The 21,602-nt window shown below is 42.9% G+C and overlaps 1 protein-coding gene across 2 annotated transcripts in view; it reads right to left on the reverse strand.

Moving 5' to 3' along the window:
* Window positions 1-20,002, reverse strand: part of MBOAT2 (membrane bound glycerophospholipid O-acyltransferase 2) — a 92,268-nt gene extending 72,266 nt beyond the window's left edge. For both annotated transcript variants that reach the window (XM_082755892.1, XM_082755891.1), the window contains exons 1-3: window positions 19,849-20,002; window positions 4,549-4,694; window positions 1,937-2,014 (exon numbers count right to left, since the gene is read on the reverse strand). In XM_082755892.1, coding sequence (XP_082612018.1) covers window positions 1,937-2,014; window positions 4,549-4,694; window positions 19,849-19,920 — 296 coding nt within the window. In that variant the 5' untranslated portion in view covers window positions 19,921-20,002. The remainder of the gene's footprint in view (window positions 1-1,936; window positions 2,015-4,548; window positions 4,695-19,848) is intronic.
* Window positions 20,003-21,602: the final 1,600 nt, after the last annotated feature.

Here is a 21,602-nt window from a genome sequence, read left to right on the forward strand (position 1 = left end):
ATGGGCTTATAAAAAAATACTAGACATCAAGCTAACTATATTTCAAGTTTAGTTTCAACACCTGTTTTTAATGACTTTAATACTCTCAATCTTGCACTCCAAGTGTTATTTCTAGACTTACTGATCACTCTTCATATTTTATTTTGCGTAGCTATGCAGTATAAGTGTTATCCTTTTTATTTTTCATTAGATAGCATCATTAAAATAAGGTTGGTAAAAGATGTTCATTGGATATTTAGTTGAAACGAAAATATAGCAGTTCAAATGAAGCCTATTTCTCTAGTCAGCATAAAGCACAAGAAATTATTTGCTTCAGAAGTTACTTGTTTTCCTTACCATTCTTAGGAGTAGAGCTCATTTTAACCTACTTGTAACATGGGATGCAATCAACTTGAAATAACTGCTTTGTAACTAAAATTGCTCTATTTGTTACATTTTTTCCCTCCACTAAAAGAGAAGATTCCCAGTTTTATCCAATTAACTCACACTGCGATACAGCAACAGAAGCCTGGTAAGCAAATCTAGAATTTACCCTCAAATGAGCAGCAGCAAGGAATAACAGAGAACATATACTGAGCTGTGCAGAGCACAATCATTTCAGCAGATCAGGCCATGGAGTTGAACCATTTGGATTGAATCAAGAGCTAGTTGGTCCCATGTTCCAACACAGGAACATTAAACACACGCATGCCCACCTGCCTCTCCTTACTAGCCATGACCATGAGATTGCTTTCAACAAGAAGCATACGTAATTTGTCACAACAAAGCCCCAAACAGACCTGCCTGGGACCTCCTTTGCAACACTTAACTGTATTCATAGTTTCTTTCAATTAGAAGCTATATGGCTTAATATTCTGACTTTCTTCTATTTCGGACGACAAATCAATACCAATAGTTGCTTCTGAGCAACTTCTTACCAAAGCAACTAGTAGGAAATGAACTGGCCATCCGATCAACTAGTGTTTTCTCACATCTGTAGTTGTTTGGATGTCAACTTCTGAAGACAACCCTGAAAATATGAACCTAACAGTGTATATTTCAAAAACCATGATAAACTTATGTTCAGTAACAGGACAAAGAAGCAGAGTGTTCTGACAGACAGGATCACAAACGAAGGCCACCCTGGCTTTGCAATTTCTGTGTAAGGCAATTTTCCTTCTTGGTTCTTTTACCAGCATCTTTCCTGACAGCTTCCTACATGTCAGGAACCTGTTCAAGCACGGATTTGCTGATTTGCTAAACATTTATGCAGGAATTAACTCAGTGGGAACCTAATTTGGTTCTGATCTCCAGACTAGCGGAATATTAAAACATATGCATACAGTAATAACAGGCATGCATTTCCTGGGTTTAAGACTAATTTTTAAAAAGTTCTGTTCCAGGTAGATTCAGATACTGCTAATCTAACCAACGTATTCATACAAACCTCCAATAATGTCCTATAAATGTAACTTTATGACAATATTTTTAACTTAAGACAGCATTCACACTGCGTTTTTCTTACAAAACAAAGGAAAGAGAGGAGGGCAAACACATAGTACCTTAACAAAATCTCATGCAAATTTTCTTGCCTTCAGACATCTTCCTTCTACTAGCACTGGATGTTATCAAGTCTCATTTGGACAGTTAACTCATATTTGTGAGACACTTAGAATTATTAAGTAATGGCAAAAAAATCAGGTGCTAAGAACACAAGGGAAGTCTCAGTGGGGATACTGTCAATTGTAGCAAGCTTTAGATGTTATAAAAGGAGGCAAAAATACCCAGACGAACCATTTTCCTCCTAGAAACAAAACCACAGTTAGCAGAATTCAAACACTGTAAGACCTGAATGTTCCAGTACAACCAGAAGCACAGCACATATACACGGTTAGAAGAAAACTTAACAGTAACATTCTTTAAAAGTTTTTCTTTTTTGAAAAGAATGGGTACTTACTTGTGCATATTTTCCACTCCTATTATGATCATGATATAGTAGGAAATTCCACTTTGTATAACAAAATGTAAGGCATACCTAGGAAGAAAAAAAATTAATTAATGCATTTCCATTAATGACAATAAACCACATGCATTTATTTATTTAATGTAAAATTAAAAAGACTTGTCAAAATCTAAATCACTTCTTCCAAAGAAAGTTCTGTTTAGGTTTTCTGCAAGCCTCCCTTCAGTTGACAGCTTCCCCCTTTAGCACAGCATGGATGAACAAAGACTACAGACTTAGCTAGCGTTTTCCAGCTGATAAACAAGAATACATTAAACGTTAATAATCCCTAAAAATACAAAGACTAGGTCTTGTAATACTTTCATCTGGCATTGTTTCATGTATAAATAACATGAATGTTTTGTATCTTTTTACCTATTTGCCACAACAGATCTCAAATAAGGCCAACAATATCACTTGTTTTGTACCTCTTCACTATATTTTTATATTTATATTATGTTTTTATATATATTATATTTAATTATATTTAAATATGATTTTTCATATATTGATTTTAAAGAAGCTAGCAGAGCACTTGTGGCAAGCCATTGCCAGTGATGAAGGAACACAGTCCTCAGTAAGCTGATTCTCCCTCACTTCAGGTGCCTCCGTAACATATTTATGTGTGCTCAAGTGACATACTGATCTGGTTTGGGAAATTTTCCCCATGAAAAGCATCCTAAAAAGCAGCTAATATTCTGTTATACTGACACTGTGGGATTTTTTTTTCAGCTTATCAGCCATTTCCTAACTTTACTCCTCATCCATTCACATGGAAATGTCTTCAAAGCAATTCAACCAGTTCTATCCAACTACAATCCTACGAAGTCTAAGCATGATGAACTGAGGGACGACAACCCACTTCAGTATTAACTGGCCTTGAAAATTATGACTTTTTATGGAAAATAAGATCCAGTCTGCACTTGCTGTCATGATTCACTAATAGCGAGTCTCATCTAAGTTATAACTACCTAAATTCTTCCTGTCCGACATCACCATCACAAGCATTACAAAAAAAACAAAACATAAAAACCTCAAAAAACATTGCACAATATACACTGGGAAATAAAGAATTGGTAGAGGTGAAACAAATACCAACCTTTTAAAGAATAGGTACGTTTAATATCTCACTTAAACTATGTTATATTCTGCCTTTTTAAAAAGCCTTTCATTCCAAGATTATAAGAAAAAAGCATTTAGTAAAATACAAGTTCATAGCCAAAATAATTGCTTTAAGTATGATACAGAGCAAACTAGAATAACCTGGATCTCTACCATGGTATAAGACTTTTCTTGTTTCTTTTTTAGGGCATACTGCCAATGAGAGTCTTCCATAATCTTTATTTATGTCTGTTGGGATTGAAGGTTCTTTCTTTCTTTCTCGAGCCTCCCATCCACAACTTGAGTTACGAATATTTGGTAGCAGTTAATTCCAAGCTGCAGTTAATGATTTCTGTTTCCAAAGCAATGGATACAGAACGAGCTTCTAAAGCTTACATGGCTCTCATGAAAGCCACACGCATTAGCACGTCTCCTGTATCCTTCTTCTCATTTCCTGCTAAGGGCTGTAAGTCTTTGACATCAGATCACTGTCTCAAAGCAGAATAAAAGAACCAAAAGTTTAATACGTGCATGGGAGTTATGCAATTCTACAAACAAGTAAACTGCGTACGTAAATCCAAAGAATAAAAGTTACTGATTTTTGTTTTCCAAAATTTAAAAGTAGTATCTACAAACTAATGTGGGGAAGTCTCTGCAACGTGCCAATGTAGAGGCCAAACCTGTGGTTTGGAATTCCAGATTTATTTATGCACACATGGTGCGTGCACAGCCACACGTGCACATGCTGTATGCATCTTCCCACCTGCACTCCAGCTTGAGGGAAAGAATTAATTCCCATAGTTCAGCAGCATTTTACAGAAGCTGGTATAAATTTAAGCTCTCTATACACTTAAGAGAGCAATTTGTTTACCATGCATAGAACTAAACTGGTTCTTAATTTATCTTAAAACTATTTGGGAAGATACGAGCCATTTCCTAATTTTGAAGAGAAAATATTACTAAGCCAGAAGTATCCTCTTTATAAACCCTACCATCATTCTGTCTTGCTATGCTGCACAAAGATCAAACTATGGAAGCAGCAATCACAGAAGATTTTCTGCATTTCTGGTTACTTTTCCTACAAAAAGTCAGATTATATTCAATATTCAGAAAAGGACACAGTGAGTTAGCTCATGCAGCGCATATTTAAGAGAAATTTTTAGCCATCACATTGTGCAATGCCTCAAGAAAATACTTTTCAAGCAAGTTTACAGAAAAACTGGTAAAAATTAAACAAACTGCACCTGTCCCATCCACCCAAAACCCCAGGAAGAGATTATGTTAGTTATCAGCTCACAAATGGAAGGTCTTTCAAAACTCGTGCACTGCATCACAGAACTTAAGCCTCTTTCTGGACATTTGCAGCAGCTAAAAAACCACAGGTAATACAATTCTTCATATGAAAGATGCACCCAAGAAACGATAAAATTACAAATCCCTGAGAAGTGAAATGAAGTGCAACTTACCATCCAAAACAAAAAAGTGCAAGATAAAGGCCCAAAAGGGTTGCAACAACGTGCCTTATAAACGGACTAGTTTTGCTTGAATGAAGGTATGTTCGAAACCAAATAGCCGCGAGCAAGGCAAACAGTTGGCACACTACGAAGTTGACCTGTATAAAAGAGAAAAACAAATTCTCTCACACTTGTGTATTAAAAATTTACAAAAATATCTATGAACTATTAGCAATCTGCAGAACTTCCAGCTCTCCAGTGGCTCTTGTCACACCACATCACCTTCAGAGCTTCTCCTAAGAGCCACCCCTCCATAAAACACAAGCCAATCCTCCCATGAGCTATGAAGAAGAAAAGGTTCATCAAACCTTTACAGGCAGCCTGTGCATGTACCAAAAAAAGAAGCTGTAACTTCTAAATATTTTCCTGCAGGTTTTCTGTATACCAAGCCAGCCTTCTCTCAACCATGGAATCACTTATACTCTCCCAGTAATGCAGAGATACGGATTTGTAGGGTGGGTTTTTTTGTTCCCTTTTTTTGTGTGTGTTTTTTTAAATTAGCAGAACTTGGAAATGCATATCACATACACACATCACTGGCAGACCACTTCCACAGCCTAGGCAGAAGCAAGGCCCAAGGCAGCACACTCCAGCAGTATACAAGCAGATGTGGTGCATGCTGCGCTGCCTTCCTCTACAGTCGAGTGGATGCTGAAATTCCTCCTCCCTTCAGGGCATTTATTGCAGAATATACAAAGTCTCCTGCATATTACTTATTTAAAGGCACTAGGGTACTGAAAGCAAAAAGCAGAATTAAAAACACCAAACCGAGGAGTAAAGAGAATTATTCTGAGCGTGGCCTTGAACAACATTTAACAGTAAGAACACACGACAAAGAAATAATTTCCTGAAATATAGCACCTGCTACCAAAACTGGCCCAAGCTACAAAAAGCTGGATGAATTCCTTTATTTAGAAAGGAGTATTTCCCACACCACTGATTTTCTCCTTGCTAGAAAACTGCTTAACAACTTGGTGTCTAAGAGCAGCATCCCAAGCAAGACCTTGGGGAGCACTGCTTTGGCCTGTAAGCTCATTCCCACATGCAGCACGCTTGGCTAGCCCTCAGCACACCAGTTTTAGCCTGTTTGATGTCATTTAAGTGAAATATGCACTTAATCTGAATTCCACAGGGCCCAACAGTGACACTATTTTTATGTTTGTGACAGCAGGGCTAACACTGGTGCCTCAGCCACACAAGGAACACCGCTGGCACCCTAACGCAGCTGGCCCAGCCCTTCAGTTCCATGCCAGGCTTCAAGCAGGAACAGGTACAGGTGTGACAGTGCACAACCATGTACGTGTTTCAAGTAGGAATTAATTAACACCAGCTACCTGCAGAACTCATTAACAGTTTCACAGATGCCCTGTTTGTAAATTCAAGAATTCCCCTTTTTCCATACGACCCTAAAACTATTAAGAGTTAGCAGGGAAAGAAGCTGGGAACACAAGGCTGTTAAAACCAGGAGCAGGTTCCCTAAAAACCATTACACACACTTAGCCATCCATTCTTGTACTCCCACATTTACATTATGCTTTTAACGGTATCTGAAAAATCCTAAATGAAAGGGGAAATATCCTGTCAGGGCATAACTTGACCTGTTTTCTCTCCATTATACGTAATGATGCAAATGAAACAGATTTATGGCTTGGGATGAGCCTGTGGATTTAGTTGAAAAGGTTCATACAAAACAGTCAGGTTTAATGAGCCCCTGAGAAAAAGGAACAAACTGACGTTTTAAGGAGAGAGCAAGAAAGAAAAAATAGAGCCAAAGTAATTGACTCTGAACTCAGTGCTGACATTTGTTTTGAATATTTATACAGAAATGATGCTACGTGTGCTGCAGCGCAACCATGTTCCTGACCTCAAGAACTGGCACTCCTGACAGACTTGGACAGGGAGGAAGGCAGAAGAAAATGGGGATAAATACAGAACACAAGCAAGGAGAAGAGGCAGATTTACACCACCCAGAAATCAGTGTGTTGGCTGCATCCGGATCAGTTTGGTGCCTCACGATGCCCCTCTTTCTGAGATTACCCCTAAAAGCAGGGCAGCAAGACCTGGGGAAGAAAAGTCATCACCTGGCTCCTACGATGACCACAGCAAGGAGGAGAAGCTGAAAGCTACACACCTCCAGGTCAGCCTTTACACGTACCTGCTTCTGGCAACACTCTGCTGCTCTGTTCTGTTCTCCACCAGCAGGGTTTCTGCTTCGTTCAGCAAATGGACAACTGCCAAGTCTTTGCCCTCACCCTACAGCCCATTAAATACTTACATCTGCGTCCTACGCTGAATACAAAGCCTTACATCTCCCCAGACATGTTTATGCAGATCTGACCACAGCATGGAAGACTACACAACGAAATCCCAAAGCGTGAAGTAAATGCCCGCTACTTTTGGCTGTGGGATTTCAGGCAGTGTCTAGTTTTTTAGTCAATACTTTTAGCACAACTTCAACTGAAGCTGTGCTTCGAAAATATAACTTCAGCTGCTCTTATGAATATTCAACACTCCTATAAATAAGGCCCAAAATACCGCAAAATGCAAGGAAAACTGAAGATCATCCTTATGACATTTTCATATCATGATTTCTTCATATCACCAAAACTCTGTGGTGGACACAGAGGTGGAAAGCAGCCAGGGACTTACATTCTCAGCAGGGAAAGGAGCTCACATGGAAGAGTTCATGACCTCTGCGGGGCTGTATGACAGCTGTATTGATAATCTTCATCTGATGCTTGCTGTGACTTTTAAGCATATGATATCACAAGCTAAATATTCAATTAGTATGCATTTTGAGTATCTGATTCCTTACATTTTAAAACAAATCGAAACCCAGCACCCCTACCACAAAGTCAGTGCTTCTATCTAATTGTGATTACCAGTTGTTGCTTCCATTCAAAGGGCAGATTTCTACCACTTTTCCTATCCAAAGTAGCTACTCATTTCCACATGGAAATGAGGACAATCCCTTGCTGATAACATAGGAGGTCAAAGGAGAAACAGAGGCTCCCAAATCCCATCCTATTCACGTTGCATTTCAGCACCTAGAGTGTTGTAGTGAAGATCAGAATGGCATCTGGAGCAACTCGCCCAATCACCCTCGCTTAAAGATGCTTCAGCATGCGTTGTACACCAGTGTCCAAGTAACACAACTCATATAAACATATCTTTTTTTTTTAAAAAAAAAAAAAAAAAAAGCTGAATCAGAAGACCTATTCCAAAGAGAAATGGACATTTAGTCTATGGGCTAGAACTAGGCAGGTTTAGGTTTCCCAAAATCATTACAGCACCAGTGCCAGGTCCTCAGTGCCAACAAGCTCGTTCAACAGGTACTGCCCTGCAGTTCTTACCAAAGTGAAGAAAGCCAAAAATCAGCATTCAGCCTTTTCTTAATTACAACTCCCATCTTAACCCAGGATCAAGCTTCAGCAAGAGCTCCACGCTGAGCTACATGAAGATCTGCAGATATACAACTTGGCTTAAAGCAGAGCCCAAAAATTATCCAGCTGGCTCGAGGACAAAGAGAACAGCCACTCAGACAGCAAATGAGGAGGGAGGTACAAGGACAGAGCTGGACATCATCATCCTGAAAGTCTCCACAGAAAACACGTGGAGCCAAGCAGCTAGTTTGTTTGCAGATACTACATCCAGTAACCTCCACATCTGGTAACGATATACTTGTGTACCTTCTGCTAATTTATGTCAAACTCCTATAACATCTTGAGCATGGGCAGAATAAAACTTAAACACCTCGTGATTTGGTCAGGCTTGAGCAGAACACCCACCAAGAACAAAGATGACGTTCATGAAAGCAGGACGATTGATTCCTCAAACCAAGCTCTAACTTGTCTCCCCCTAGTCATAAAAGCCATCCCTATAAGCAGCTCTGCTTTTACTGAGGAAATAGAAGTCCCAATCCAATGAAGTTCAGACTTTTGGGGGTGAAACTTGTTTCTCCATGCATTGTCTCTGTTTTTTTCACCCCTGCAGAGTTGTAATTTAGCAAATTTATAAGAAAAAATAGAATTTTTGGCCTCCTCACATTACAGGACATATCAGCTTATAGTGACAGCAACACCTCAAAGTCCCAGATAACTTTCGATTACATCTTGCTGCATAGGCATGGAGAAGAATAAAAAAAAAAAATCTTACAACAGTGATGCAAATTATCATTTGGCAGTGATTCATGTAGGTACCTGTTAAATACCACTTTGACACACTAAGCTGTTACAAAACCTGCTGTATGTATTCGAGCAATTAAGAATTAAATCTGTGCAAGCCCAGCTGTATGGCCAGTGCAACTGATAAGCAGGTTTTGTGCCAAACGTAAGCCATCAGGACAAATTAGCAGTTTCAATGTTTGGGCTGTTCTTCCTTAGCTACTCCAGCAAATCCATTATACTATTAACTGTGTTAAACTATCTACATCATAAATTTCATAAATTGCATACACTCTGCAAAAAAAAAGTCAATAGAAAGTTTATAATAAAACTTAAAAAAACATTAATTTTAGCCTTTTAAAACTTTAAATGTAATTATGACATGCATTTGTAATAAAAATTGTTTCTTGGGAAAAAAAGTATTTGAGAGAACAATTCTTTATGTAAAGAGGAGGAGAGAGGTCAGTGACAGCTCAGAGGGATTTTCATTGTTGAGAGGGAGTTTTGGCAAAACAATTGACTTCAACAGTAGAAATCGCCAACCTTCTGACAGCAGCATCTTTAATAAACCATTAGAAGTGTTTTAAAAAGTCCATGTTAAAATGAAATATAGGAGATTATTTTTCTTATGAAGCTCGTTTTTAACATACTGCTGTGCGATTTTTATGTAGTAATTAAGACTCGAGGCCCAGCTTCCTCTTCACATCAGCTATATTTCAATACCAAAAGCCAAGCGTCACAGCCAAGCCCTCCAGCTCCTCCTTCACAGCACAGAAGGCATTCGCCTCATTCCAAAGAGCAGCCAAAGCAGCAGCAAGGGATGCTACTGATATAGCTGATTCCTAACTGGATGGCACAAATTAATCACAGCAGCTCGTACAGCCTACATTCCTCAGAGAAGCAGTAATATTGTTGTATCAGGTTCTGCTCACCAGCTCCTGCAAGGCACCGCCAGGTGGTCGGACATACAACACACGTGGTAAGGTACCTTAGAAAAGGTACAGGGAGCACCAAATTAAGATTGAGGAGATTTAGATTTTACTTTCTCCTCTGCCAATGATCCACCCAAACTCCCCAAGAAGTCACCTCTTTCTTTGTGCTTCTGTATTTTCTTATTTTTTAAGAAGTCTGCTCTGATCAGAAGATAAAAAACACTGTTCAAACCTGTAAGCTGCAGTGAGTGCCTATGGCCTCAAGAACACACTTTTGATGTATTAAAGTCAATTTTTTTTCCTCTCAATTCTTCATTTGAGAAAAAAAGAGCAATTTAGTTCTTACTTTCCCCCATGTTGCCATACAGTGGTATGTATCTTCCATGGAACTGAGTTTTTTTGAGCTGCAAGATGCCAGCATCACTCCTTATCTCCTTATCTAGCCATTTTTTGGTTCCCCATTCTGTCACAGAAACAAAGTAATCTTCCTTGTTTCCCACATCACCCTTTAGGGCTAGTAAGCAAAACACATTGAGCATTATTCCTTTTTCTTCTGTCTTTTCAACAACTCCGGTTACTGGAGAGAAAAGCCAATCAAAACATTTTAGAGTATCAATTATAAAAGCACTTTGAAGAGAGCTCTTGCAAGAGTTAGCAAATTAAGACAGAATAACATACATTTTCTTTAAAAAGAAGCACTGATCTTCAAGCTGAGGCTTGGATTTTTTTTTTTTTTAATAAATGTTATTAGCAGCAGCATTGTAAACACAAACCCTTCCAAGCATCGCATGGGGTGACACACACTTGTCATAAATTGCCAAACCTTGCTGTAACTGGTGAAGCGTCAGCTATGCCTGGTTTCTCAGATGTCAGTATTAGCTCGTTCTTGCTGCCAGTTTAGGCAAAGCCATTTCCCTTCCCACCAAAGCACTCAGCTGAAGACTTGAAAACATCTACAGATGTTCCCCAAAATCTACTTTTCACACAGGAGAGCTGATGCTTCTCCACAGCAACCACAGAGCGGTACAGATGGATCATCTGCTGTCCAATTTCTAACCTCCATCCAGTGTGACAGCAAAGGAACAAACAGCTTGTACAATTAGCCAGCAACTGCCTCCTGCCAAACCACTAAGAAACAAAGAGCGAGAACAATTATTGGAAAGCAGCAATTTTCCAACTATTCCCCCCCAAAAAAAAAAAATCAAAAAAAGCAATCCCATGACAAGAATCTAAATCAGAGCATTTAGTAATTTTCTTCAACTTCTTGGGAAAAGTTGGAAAGAATTCCAGAGAAACAGATTAAGTTGAAGGATATTTGATAGCTCAGTTCAGAGCACATTTCTCTAACTGGCAGGAGGAGGCAGGCATTCCTCTTACAACTCAAAGCTCATAAATCCTGTGGCAATGCTTTTTAAAAGTACGTTTTTGGTTCAAATACCACCAAGCATCTTCCATGATGAAGATTTAACTAAGTAGCACTCTGTCTTGAAGTCTCAACCTCACCTCACACGTGAAATACAAGGAAACAGATAAGCAGCAGTGGCTATTTTGGGTAATATCAGTATGGGAAACGTTGAGACACCTCGTTCTTTGTAGCAAAGGTTGTGTTACTCTACGTTCATACAGCACCCAAGGGGAGGGGACAGTCATTTTCAAGCTGGCCTTCAAGCTCAGCTCCTCTCCAAGCAGCCCGTGCTTTAGGTCTGTGCTCCAGCCATTGTCCTTCAGCACTGCTGGCAAGTGCTTTTCAACACCACACTAATATACTTCATATGAAATTACTGGCAGCTGGAAGGACTTAGATTTTGGATGCTGTCTTCCCAAGTTGATTTTAGTCCAAAATCAAAGACAGACATGGCATACGTTAATAGTAGTATTTCTATTTCCAGTATCAACTTCCAGTTTCTAGCATGCAACTCTTCAGCATGCTGGAGAACATCCTGAAGAACATGATGGAGACCCCAGCAATCTGGTTCGTGCAGTCAATGAGCACCAAATCCAGCCAGCTTTCCAAAATAGTGCTTACAAAATCATCACTCAAGGTATGAAAAACCATAACACTAAGGGCTTACAGTAAAACCATGGATGTGTTTTACAGTAAAAACAACCAGTACTCGCTCATTCATCAAGGATGGGAAGAGGACTGTTGAAGGATATCCTTTCTGACCAGCTCACAAGGACTCAGCATTATAGATACTGAGCTTTGAACAGCTACATAGTCACACCAATAGCCAAAATCTAGGAAGCAAGTCTGCTTCAAAAGGTGAAAATTGGAGTAAGAATGATGTTTTGTTGTTGTTTGTTGTGTTTTTTGTTTTTTTTCCCTTCCTCCCCCTCAAAACTGTAGCAGCCTAACACTTCTGGTGAGCAGAAACTGGTTTGGGCAGGTAAAGATCACACATTACCAAGGAAAAAAGGCTTGCACCATCGAAACAACAGTCTGGGACTGTTTGGAAGCACTCTTTGTCAACACAAGGACCAACCCTATAACTGAGTTTTGGGAAGTGTGCCTCTTTATCACATGCACATCACAACTAACACCAAAATCTCTACTGAGACAGAAACATGCAAGATATCTAAATGTGTATTTGAATGAGAAGCTTTTAATTGAGTATTAAATACTCAGAGCCTGATTTAAAAAAAAAAGTGACCAGTTTATCAGAACTCACTTTTCTAGCTATTTAAAAAGACAGCAAAAAATTACCATCCATGGGAGTATCCTTTTCAGATATAAGCAGAAGCAGACACATTCCCAGACAGTGCTGTTGTGTTCTGCTATGTGAGAAACTGAAACCGAAATGCAGCTCAAAATAAGCAACACAAACTTACAAAGGAAGACCCTTGTTTATAAAGCCTGCAGAAATCCAGCAACAGCGCTAGGCCCTTACTTAGGAAGGCAAACAAACGTTCCCCATCCCCAAAACATAATTCAGCCTCAGTGTTCTCCATTTAAAAAGGCTTCAGTGCTCTCTCCCTTAAATAACCACCATCTACCTCAATAAGTCTACTTCTCCACTTCCATTTCCCTTTTTCTCTTCCCAATTTGGGATCACTTAGAACCACAGAATGGTTTGGGTTGGAAGAGGCCTTAAAGATCATCTAACTCCAACCCCCTGCCATGGGCAGGGACACCTCCCACCAGCCCAGGTTGCCCAAAGCCCCATCCAGCCTGGCCTTGAGCACCTCCAGGGATGGGGCATCCACAGCTTCTCTGGGCAGCCTGTGCCAGGGCCTCACCATCCACATAGTAAAGAATTTCTTCCTTACATCTCATCTAAATCTTCATTTATGGCAAGTCAGCCACCCCCAATGCCTCCAAGTGCCAAACAGCCCCGTACACTCCTGCAATACACCCTAGAAGCTGCAGAAGCAATGGGCACTACCCAGAGCTGTAATTGCTTTTCAACTTAATTCCATTTCCTTTTAAAACGCTTAAGTAACACCTGATAACTCTTAAGCAATGAGTTATGCCTCCACATTGAAATATGTTCTCCAACTTCTTATATTTAACCCCACAGCAAAAGGATTAGGAATTCTCTACAGGGGAAGCGTCAGCAGTGCAGAATGTAGCCCCGCAGTTATTCAACCAACAGGCTGCCCACAAGTACCAAAATACCAGCACCTCCGTCTTCAGCTTAAGCCACTTTCAAAGTAAATAGAAACTCTCAAATCCCGGCTAGGGCAGTAAAATTGCACTATTACAGCCAACCCGAAATAGCTCCTTCCCCTTTGGATGCATTATAGCAGAACAGGAGGCAGAGGTACGGATCCCTTGCAAGGAGGGCTGAGCTGCTGGAAACCATTTACAATAAGCAGACAAAGTGAAAGAGCCAGACAGCTCTGCTCACTTCAACAAAAGCTAAAATACGACAAATATATATATATCAGCTTAAACTATGTTCCAAGGTAAAGAAAGTGAAATATCTGTAACTGAAGAACTGCATCAATGTGCTTTTTAAAATACTGTACTGATGCACACGTGAAATAAACAGGCTTTCACCTGGCTACCTGCAGTTCCCCCACCTTCTGAGAGAAAACAAAGCCCCACAGCCTAACCTCCCTTGGCCAAAAGCTTGGGAAATGAGCAAAAAGCTGGGCAGCTGTTTCTCACGGAAAGCCCAGATCACCCAAAATAAGAAAGGTACCGAAGATGTGCCGTAATTAAGGCTGCAAAGCAGAGCTTCATCAGGTCAGAACAAGAGCAGGCAGGCAGGAGTTAAAAATCAACAAACGCTGAGGCTAATGAGCGACCAAGATGACTTGTTTCATCTTTAGCCCTGTTCAGAGCACCCTTTAAATCAGCGCTGTGCCCACCCCAGCCCGCAGAGCAGAACCAGCCCTACAGCTGCAGTGGGATTTACAACAGCACCTCTTCAAAAATAAACACCAAGCCACACAGTAGCAACTGCACTTGCAGTAAAATACATGTAAGTTCCTCTTGTCATCTTCAGAGTGCCTTAATGCTTTTTATCTGTTTGCCTGTTCTCTGGCCACCCCAGCATTTCTTTTCAGCATCCCAGGACTGCAGCGTTCCCGTGGCAATTTCAGAGCAGCACTGTGAAGGCAGAAATGACTTCTACTCAACTCAGGAAGCTTTTTTATTTTTTTTTTTTTTTTTTGAAATACCAGCTAAATGGATTGCCTAAGGAAGGGAAAAACAGTTTGACGAAACAAAGCAGGTGACTCCAGGCTGTTCAGGTAAAGCCTGTTTATTTTAGATGCTTACTGCAGAAACCCTGGGCTGGAATTACGCTCGAGTTTTTCCACTACTTCACAAAAACCGTGAGAAATCCCCACTCTCAACGTGAGCAAGGCAGTACCAACATGAAAACTCACTGCTGCCTCTGTAAAAATTAAAGAATTGAAGTCGACATATGGTTTATGTCTTTGCAACAGTGTTCATCAGCGTGAAACCAGAGGTACTCCTTCCTTGCACCAAGACTTTCCTCCACCCAACAGCTGATCCATCTTCTCCAGCAGCGTATCCAGTGTTTGTCGTCTTTTCTTTTCCAGTTCTGTTGCAGCTCCCGCTCCTTTTTTCAAGGCAGTCGCTTCTCCCATTGATTTTCTTCTCTTTCATTCCAACTCCATCCTTCTCCACACCTCTCGCACGACAGAGCAATTCCAACCAGCAACACCCAGAGAGTTAAGTCAACACCTGAGCACTAAATTCCATTAAAGGTGTCACTGCAGAGAGACTGGACCCACGAAATGATGCATTCCCTCCCTTCCACTAGTTCAAGGGAAGTTAAGAAACAGGTAAAAATATCCCTGCACTTCAGTAGCAAGTCTAAAATACCTGAACCATCCATTCCTTGAGCATGGCACACACAGAAATGACATGGGCACTTCCTTTGGCTTCTTTTCACACCCTGCAGCCTGTGTGGATTGTCACAGGAGATCTCGCTTTGCTTCACACCCTTCATTCTTCTGACTGCTGCCAGCAGCAGATAAGGAAAGACCGGCACAAAGTAGGGGCAGAGGTTTTTTGTCCTACCACTCCCTTATCTGCGGTGTTTGGATTTTACACACCCATCAATACCACTCTTACTCACTTTTATTACTCATAAGTTTCCTGGGTTACATCGGGATGGGGGAAAAATCAATACGTTGCTTCATATTTCAGAGCTACACACAGAAGCAATGGTAAGGAAGAATAAAACCTGGGGTACTCTTCACTTGGCCTTTTTATTTATTATTAGTGTTGTAATTCTTAATACAAATGAGGTCTAACACAAAATCTGGATGGCTAGACAAACTCTTTAATTTCTCCCCTATATTTGAACAAAAAGGCTTTCATTAGACTAAAGCATTTCAGCCCTCAGGAGGCTACGTTAGGTTGCCTGGGTAGAAAACAAGAGAGACTAAGGCATCACAAATGCTTAAAACTTTGGAAAATAACAAGAGATGTGTGTCCAGATGCTTCCTGCAGGCAAACTGGGTGCATGCTGCTGCTAAGCAAAATGATGCCCCATACCAGCTCCAAGCCTGGTCTTCTACACAAGCTCCAGCTGTGGCTCATCTCCAAAGCATCCAAATAAAGTCAAAAAAAAAAATAACAACAGATACATCACACCAAACATATGCATATATGAAGGGAAAAAAATAAGATTTTGACTACTCTTGAGGACAAGAAGGAGAAAGGTGAAGGCTCGGCGTGCATCAATACTCACTGCTTGCATGCCAAGCAGTCAGGGCACGTTGAAAGGAACTCAGGCAAACCCTCTGCACGGGGAAATGCACGCTGCCAGTGATGCGAAGATGCAGCAGGCTTGCCTGCAATCTCTAAATTTAAAGAATTTATATGGTTCATATAGCTTTTTATGCCTATTCTTTAAAAAGGTCAGTCTAGATTCTGCGAATCTTGGTAGCGCTCATGTAGAAAATTCTATCTATTCTACACAAATAAGCAAATTATTCAAATAAAAGCTAAAATCAGTGTGGGAGGGGAAAACAAGTAGAGAAACAGCAAGGAAATTTGGTGACTTGTGTTGAAAAATGCTGTTTTTCTTTATTTCTTATGTGAGGTGTATAACCACACACAATATTTTATTCGATCCACATATCTCCACGTAGCTACACCACGACTGCACTCTTCCTTTTCTTATCTAGCAGATGATCACTACAGTTAGCTGATCCAGCTCCCCAGCCCAGAACTCCAAATCTCAAGATCAATCTCTCAGACAACCACACCGACAGCTGAGGCTCACGTATTGTGGTAACCGACCTCCCATCTCCCTGCCAGCTCCTCCTTTATAAGGGTTGGCTGTTTCTATGGCAAATGAACCGCAGGAATATTTCAACTAATTTTTACCAATTTTCAGACCAAAAAAATTTTGCTCCCTCTGGTGGAAGCAGTGAGAGCAGAGATTATGCTCTGAACTTGACTTACCCTGAGGAGACCCAAAGCCAAGAAGAAAGCTCTGCTCTCCTAGGACCATTCTCATCTCAGCACAGATTTAAATGCCTCCAATTTAATGGCAGAAGAGCTGATACATCAGCAATAGAAGCTATTTGCCAAGATATACTCAGCAAGATGGTGCCAGAAGTAGAAATGAACCACAGCCCAGCACGCTATCCTGTCAAGGCTTCACCTCGGAGAAGGAAGAAAGCAGCAGACACACAGACATGACAGCAACACTAGACAGCCAAGAAAACTAGAAGCACAGGTGAGAAACAAGACAGTAATAAAACACGTACAGTTGTAACCCTGATGCATTACGGAACATAGAATCCCCTAGCAGCCATCCTTTCATGGCAATTCTCGCCACACTTCTCTTTATCTGTAAGGGGGAGGAAGGACGTTACTTTTATTCCCTCTCTCCTCCAACAAGACAGAAGGAGAACAGCGGTGCAATTATGTGCGTTCACTCTTCATTAACTTTAAGGACCCAAGAAGACAGTTGTCATCAACAGGACACTTCCTTTGCTGAGCAGCAAACTTCGGTGCTTCAAGAAGTGAAAAGACAGATCTTACATTAGGCTTTCCACCCCCATGGAGTGCAAAAAACTTTTGCTATGACAAAATACACAAGAAGTAGGCAAGTTTGCCTTCCCAAACCTCCAGACGCTCTTCTAGGTTGTTGTTCATACCAACCATCTTCCCTAGATACAAAGAGCTGCAAGTAATAAGAACAAAAATCTCTTTAATGAAGGAAGCAGCCCATGAAGAATGCATTAGCTTTTCCAAGCAGACATTTCAGTTACCTTAGTGCAAGAGAAGAGCTAAAGGAAGGGTTAACATCGGGGCAAGTTATCAGCAACACCCTGTTGGGGGATACACACAGAAGAGGAAAACGAGTTCTTCTCCATTCCAGTAGCTAACTGGTACTCTGGTACCAAGAGGAAAAGTCGAGGAAGAGCAATCTTAAAGAAACAAAGCTTTTATCTGGCAACACAGCTGGGCACAGAGGAGATTCTTCTTCTTACAACTACGCCAAATGGCTCTGGTGGAGCTGTCACTCTGCATCTTCCACACTGGTCCCTAACTGGCATGTAACCAGGCTTAGGTCCGTGCCCCCAGCTCCACCAAAGGTGAAGTCCAAAAGGAACTGATTCCTCTCGCTCAACCACATGAATTCCGATCTGATTGATTAGACTGAAACTAGAGAGAGAAGCTTCACCTTTCACTGAAGTTTCCACTTACATTCCCTGCCGAAAAGGCGAGCTTCTCGGGCTGTTTGTTTGAATACCCAGGCAGCAGAGAAGCACTGACACACGCTATCTGGATTTGGCTCCCAGACTTACACACCTCCGCCCTCAGTAAAACTTTAGGGCAGGATAATTACAGAACCTAACGGCTTAATTGTAGATCATGGCATTTCACATATAATTAGCATCTACTTGTGGTCAAAACCAAAACATACAAGTGGAGAAACAGATCTCACCCATCTCTATCCATCGGTTCCAAGTGCTACTACGGCACATCGCTCTAGAGCCCCCATTTCAAGTACCTGCTCGGATTAGGTAGCAGAACAACCTACTTACTAATCAGAAGCCCCTTTTTCTTCTTTTATTTCTTTTCTCCTCACACACACAGCTACATTTTCATCCTGGTATGTGTATAGTATCACTGAATGCCACACATAACCCTTGAGCACACACACAGAGTATCAGCACTTTCTCTTCTCTGCCCTCATTCTCCCCCACGTTTGATTTGATTACACTGAACACATTTCACATTCTTCCTGTATTACAAGCTTATGATCAAGACAGACTCTTAAGCTGAGAGGTTACAGAAATCTGACTTTGAGTGTTGGGTTTTTCGCTCGTTTGTGATCACTTAAAGGTGCATTCTCCTTAGTGCTGCATAATCCTATAACCCTTCAATTCATGCTTCAGTCACAAGGTTCTTCGCACACACCTGGGCCTGCATTTTCTACGGTCCACTGATGTGGAAAAAACAAAACATGTATGTTTTTAGCCGCTTATCAGAAAGTCTTTTAAACCCTGTGGTTAGCCACCCTCCATTGTGATTATCCCCCAAAGCTTCAGAGCTTCAAGCACAGCGCTTCACAAAACCATCTTGCCTTTCCAGGGGCATCTGTTGCAACACATTCAATACAGGGAAGTTTTCCAGGCTTTGATAAAAAGTAACTTCATTACCATCAAAATGCCATATCAGCAGGACTTAAAATAAATCGGGTAGAAGCAGCACCACGTCACAAAGCCATTAAATTTATGGCTGCTGTTATGAATAGATAATTACATGACACCAGCATCACGCCACGAAGAGAGGGTCACCTCTTACTATTTCTTTTATGGTACCCTGAGGAAGTGCCCATTTAATGGCAATCGACGCGTGGCACCTGCCTGGAAGGACTCCACAGGTCGGAGGCACGGAGCCATGTGGCGCCACCGGCCCAGGATGCGGGCAGCACCGCAACTTCTGCACCACATCCACCCCACCAGCCCGGCTCAAATTCACCGGCTTTTGGCAGGTTTCTAGAAGAGATATTTCCGTAGGTGTATTTAACCTCAGGTTGCCTCACCTCCGTTTGAACAAAAGGGAGGAAAACGAGGAAAAGCACATAGTTTGGGCACTTCCAAAAGTCACTAAACGCGCTCCTCGCTCTGTGTTTGGCATCCCATTGCTTTTTTCCACTTGTTTTACAGAGAGGAACCACCACCTCCCTCTATGTGAGGGCGCCTCCTGACCTGCTCCATTCATTCACACGTTACCACCAATTATTTTTTCCCCCAAGAATTCCCCATACGAAGTTCCTGGGTGCTGTAAGCAAGGAGCCACTTCCAAACCCCTCACACCTTTATAAGCCCCTATACATCCCCTATAAGCCCCTATAGGGCACCGTTCCCCCCACAACCACCCCACACCACCCCAACCCCCCCCCAAAAGCCAAAAAAAAACCACAAAACCCCCACAAATAAACAAATTTTCATTCCCGAGCCCCACCAAGCACCCCCAGGACCCCTCCTACCACACAATACCCAGCCACCACAGGCTGTGGCTCCCGGGGGAGGGGACTCACCCCACGCCCCCCACACCCCAAAACACAACTCTAGGATCCTGGCCGCCCCCTTCCACCCCACAGGAGGCTGATGGGGGGGGGGGTGAGGCGATGAGGGGGCTCCGGGCTCGCTGCGTGCCCCCCCCCCAAATGCATCAGCGGATGGCTGGGCGCTCCCCTCAGCCTCACCTGGTCGACGGGCAGGCGCACGGCGTTGCTGAGGGGCTGCAGCAGCGTGGAGCCCGTGGTGCTGGTGGCCATGGTGCGGCGGCGGCGGTGCCCCGCTCCCCCGCGGGCTGAGGCCGGAGGCGGCGCTGCCCTCACCCGCCGCTAACGGCAACAACGGCGGCCGCGGCCCCGCACGGAGCCCTGACAACAAGGGGCCGAGCGCGGCCCCCGCCGCAGACTGACGGCGCCGCCGGCCAATCGCAGCGCGGGACCGGCGCGGAGTGACGGGAGGGTTGGCCCAATCGCGAGGCGTGTCCGAAGGGTGTGGGAGGGGCCAAGCGGCTGGGCGGGAGGGGGCTGTGGGGAGGGGGGAGATGGAGACGGGAGGGGCGGTGGTGGGGGTGAGGGGTGGAGGGTGTGCGGGTGGTGGCTCCGGGGAGGGGGCGGTGGGGACGGGGTTTGGGATGGGGGTGGTTTGGGCATGGGGTGGGTGAGGTGAGGGGAAGCGAAGCGCAGGGCGGCCCCGCCTTGGCTGCGAGACGGTGAGGTGGGGCTGCGCGCAGGTAGCGCGCTGGGCCGGGGCGGCTGCCTCAGGGCGGCAGGTCTGGGGTGACAGCCCCCGGGGACAGCCCCTGTCCGGCTTCCCGTGTCCAGAGAGGGCTTCAGCTGGGCAGGGACCTCCCGAGGCCCCCGGCCCAGCCCCTGCTCCAGCAGGGCCACCCAGAGCAGGGTGCCCAGCACCACGGCCAGGTGGTGCTGAAGGTCCCCAAGGAGGAGACCCCACCGCCTCGCTGGGCAGCCCACACAGCACAGGAGGGCTCCTGGTGTTCAAATGAAACCTTCTCTGCTCCAGTTTCTGCCCACTGCCTCTTGTCCTGGCACTGGGCACCACTGGGCAGAGCCTGGCTCCATCTTTGCAGCCCCCCTTCAAGTATTTACAGACCCTGATGCCAGACCCCTGAGCCTCCTCTTCTCTAGGCGGGGAGCAGTCTCAGCTCTCTTAGCCTCTCCTCACAGAAGACCTGCTCCAGTTCACAGTATCCTAAAGAGTTCTCAAAAAAATCCAAAAATGGACCTACAACCACCCATTGACTTAAGGAGGGCTGTCTACCATGGCTATAAGCCACAGTTTGTAGTTTATTAAGGGCCTGCTTCTTACATACAGAAACCTGAAACACTACAATCCCCAGTGCCTTTCCAGTAGGTTCAGGCTAGCAGTAGTTTCCCTACAGAATCACACCAGCAGTAACAAACGTGTGTGTAGCACAGCCCTTCCTCCTGCCCAGTGAATGCTCTATAATGTGAAACAAAGAGAAGTCTTCAGTGCCTTGATGTGAGGACACGTAGCAACCTCTGCCAGATGATCTCGTGCAGCAGGGTATTTATTAAATGTCTTTGGTTTAGTACCCTGTCCTGCTTTTACATTAGAGTTTTCTGTTGCGTTAGTGTTCACGTTTATTCTTATAAAATCAGCTTTTACCTTTGTTGTTCTAAATGATGTAGAGAAGGAGCTTACAAAGGAACATACTGCCCTTATCTATAACTGCTCAAGAATCCTGAGTCTCCTGAGAGAAAACTGGTTATTCCTTGCACTTTTATTAAACATTCTTTTTTACAATTATTGTGTGTTTTATCTGTAAGCTATGCTATAACCTGTAGTGAGAATTTCATTTTAAGTATGTGAAAGATGAAATGCCTTGTCCCATATCATGCCAACAGCCTGAACCAGTCTGGAATAGCGTTGAGGTGGAGTGATTTGCATACCCATTTAAGTT

Source organism: Aythya marila (assembly GCF_965140915.1).
Source record: "Aythya marila genome assembly, chromosome: 3".
Lineage (NCBI taxonomy): Eukaryota > Metazoa > Chordata > Aves > Anseriformes > Anatidae > Aythya > Aythya marila.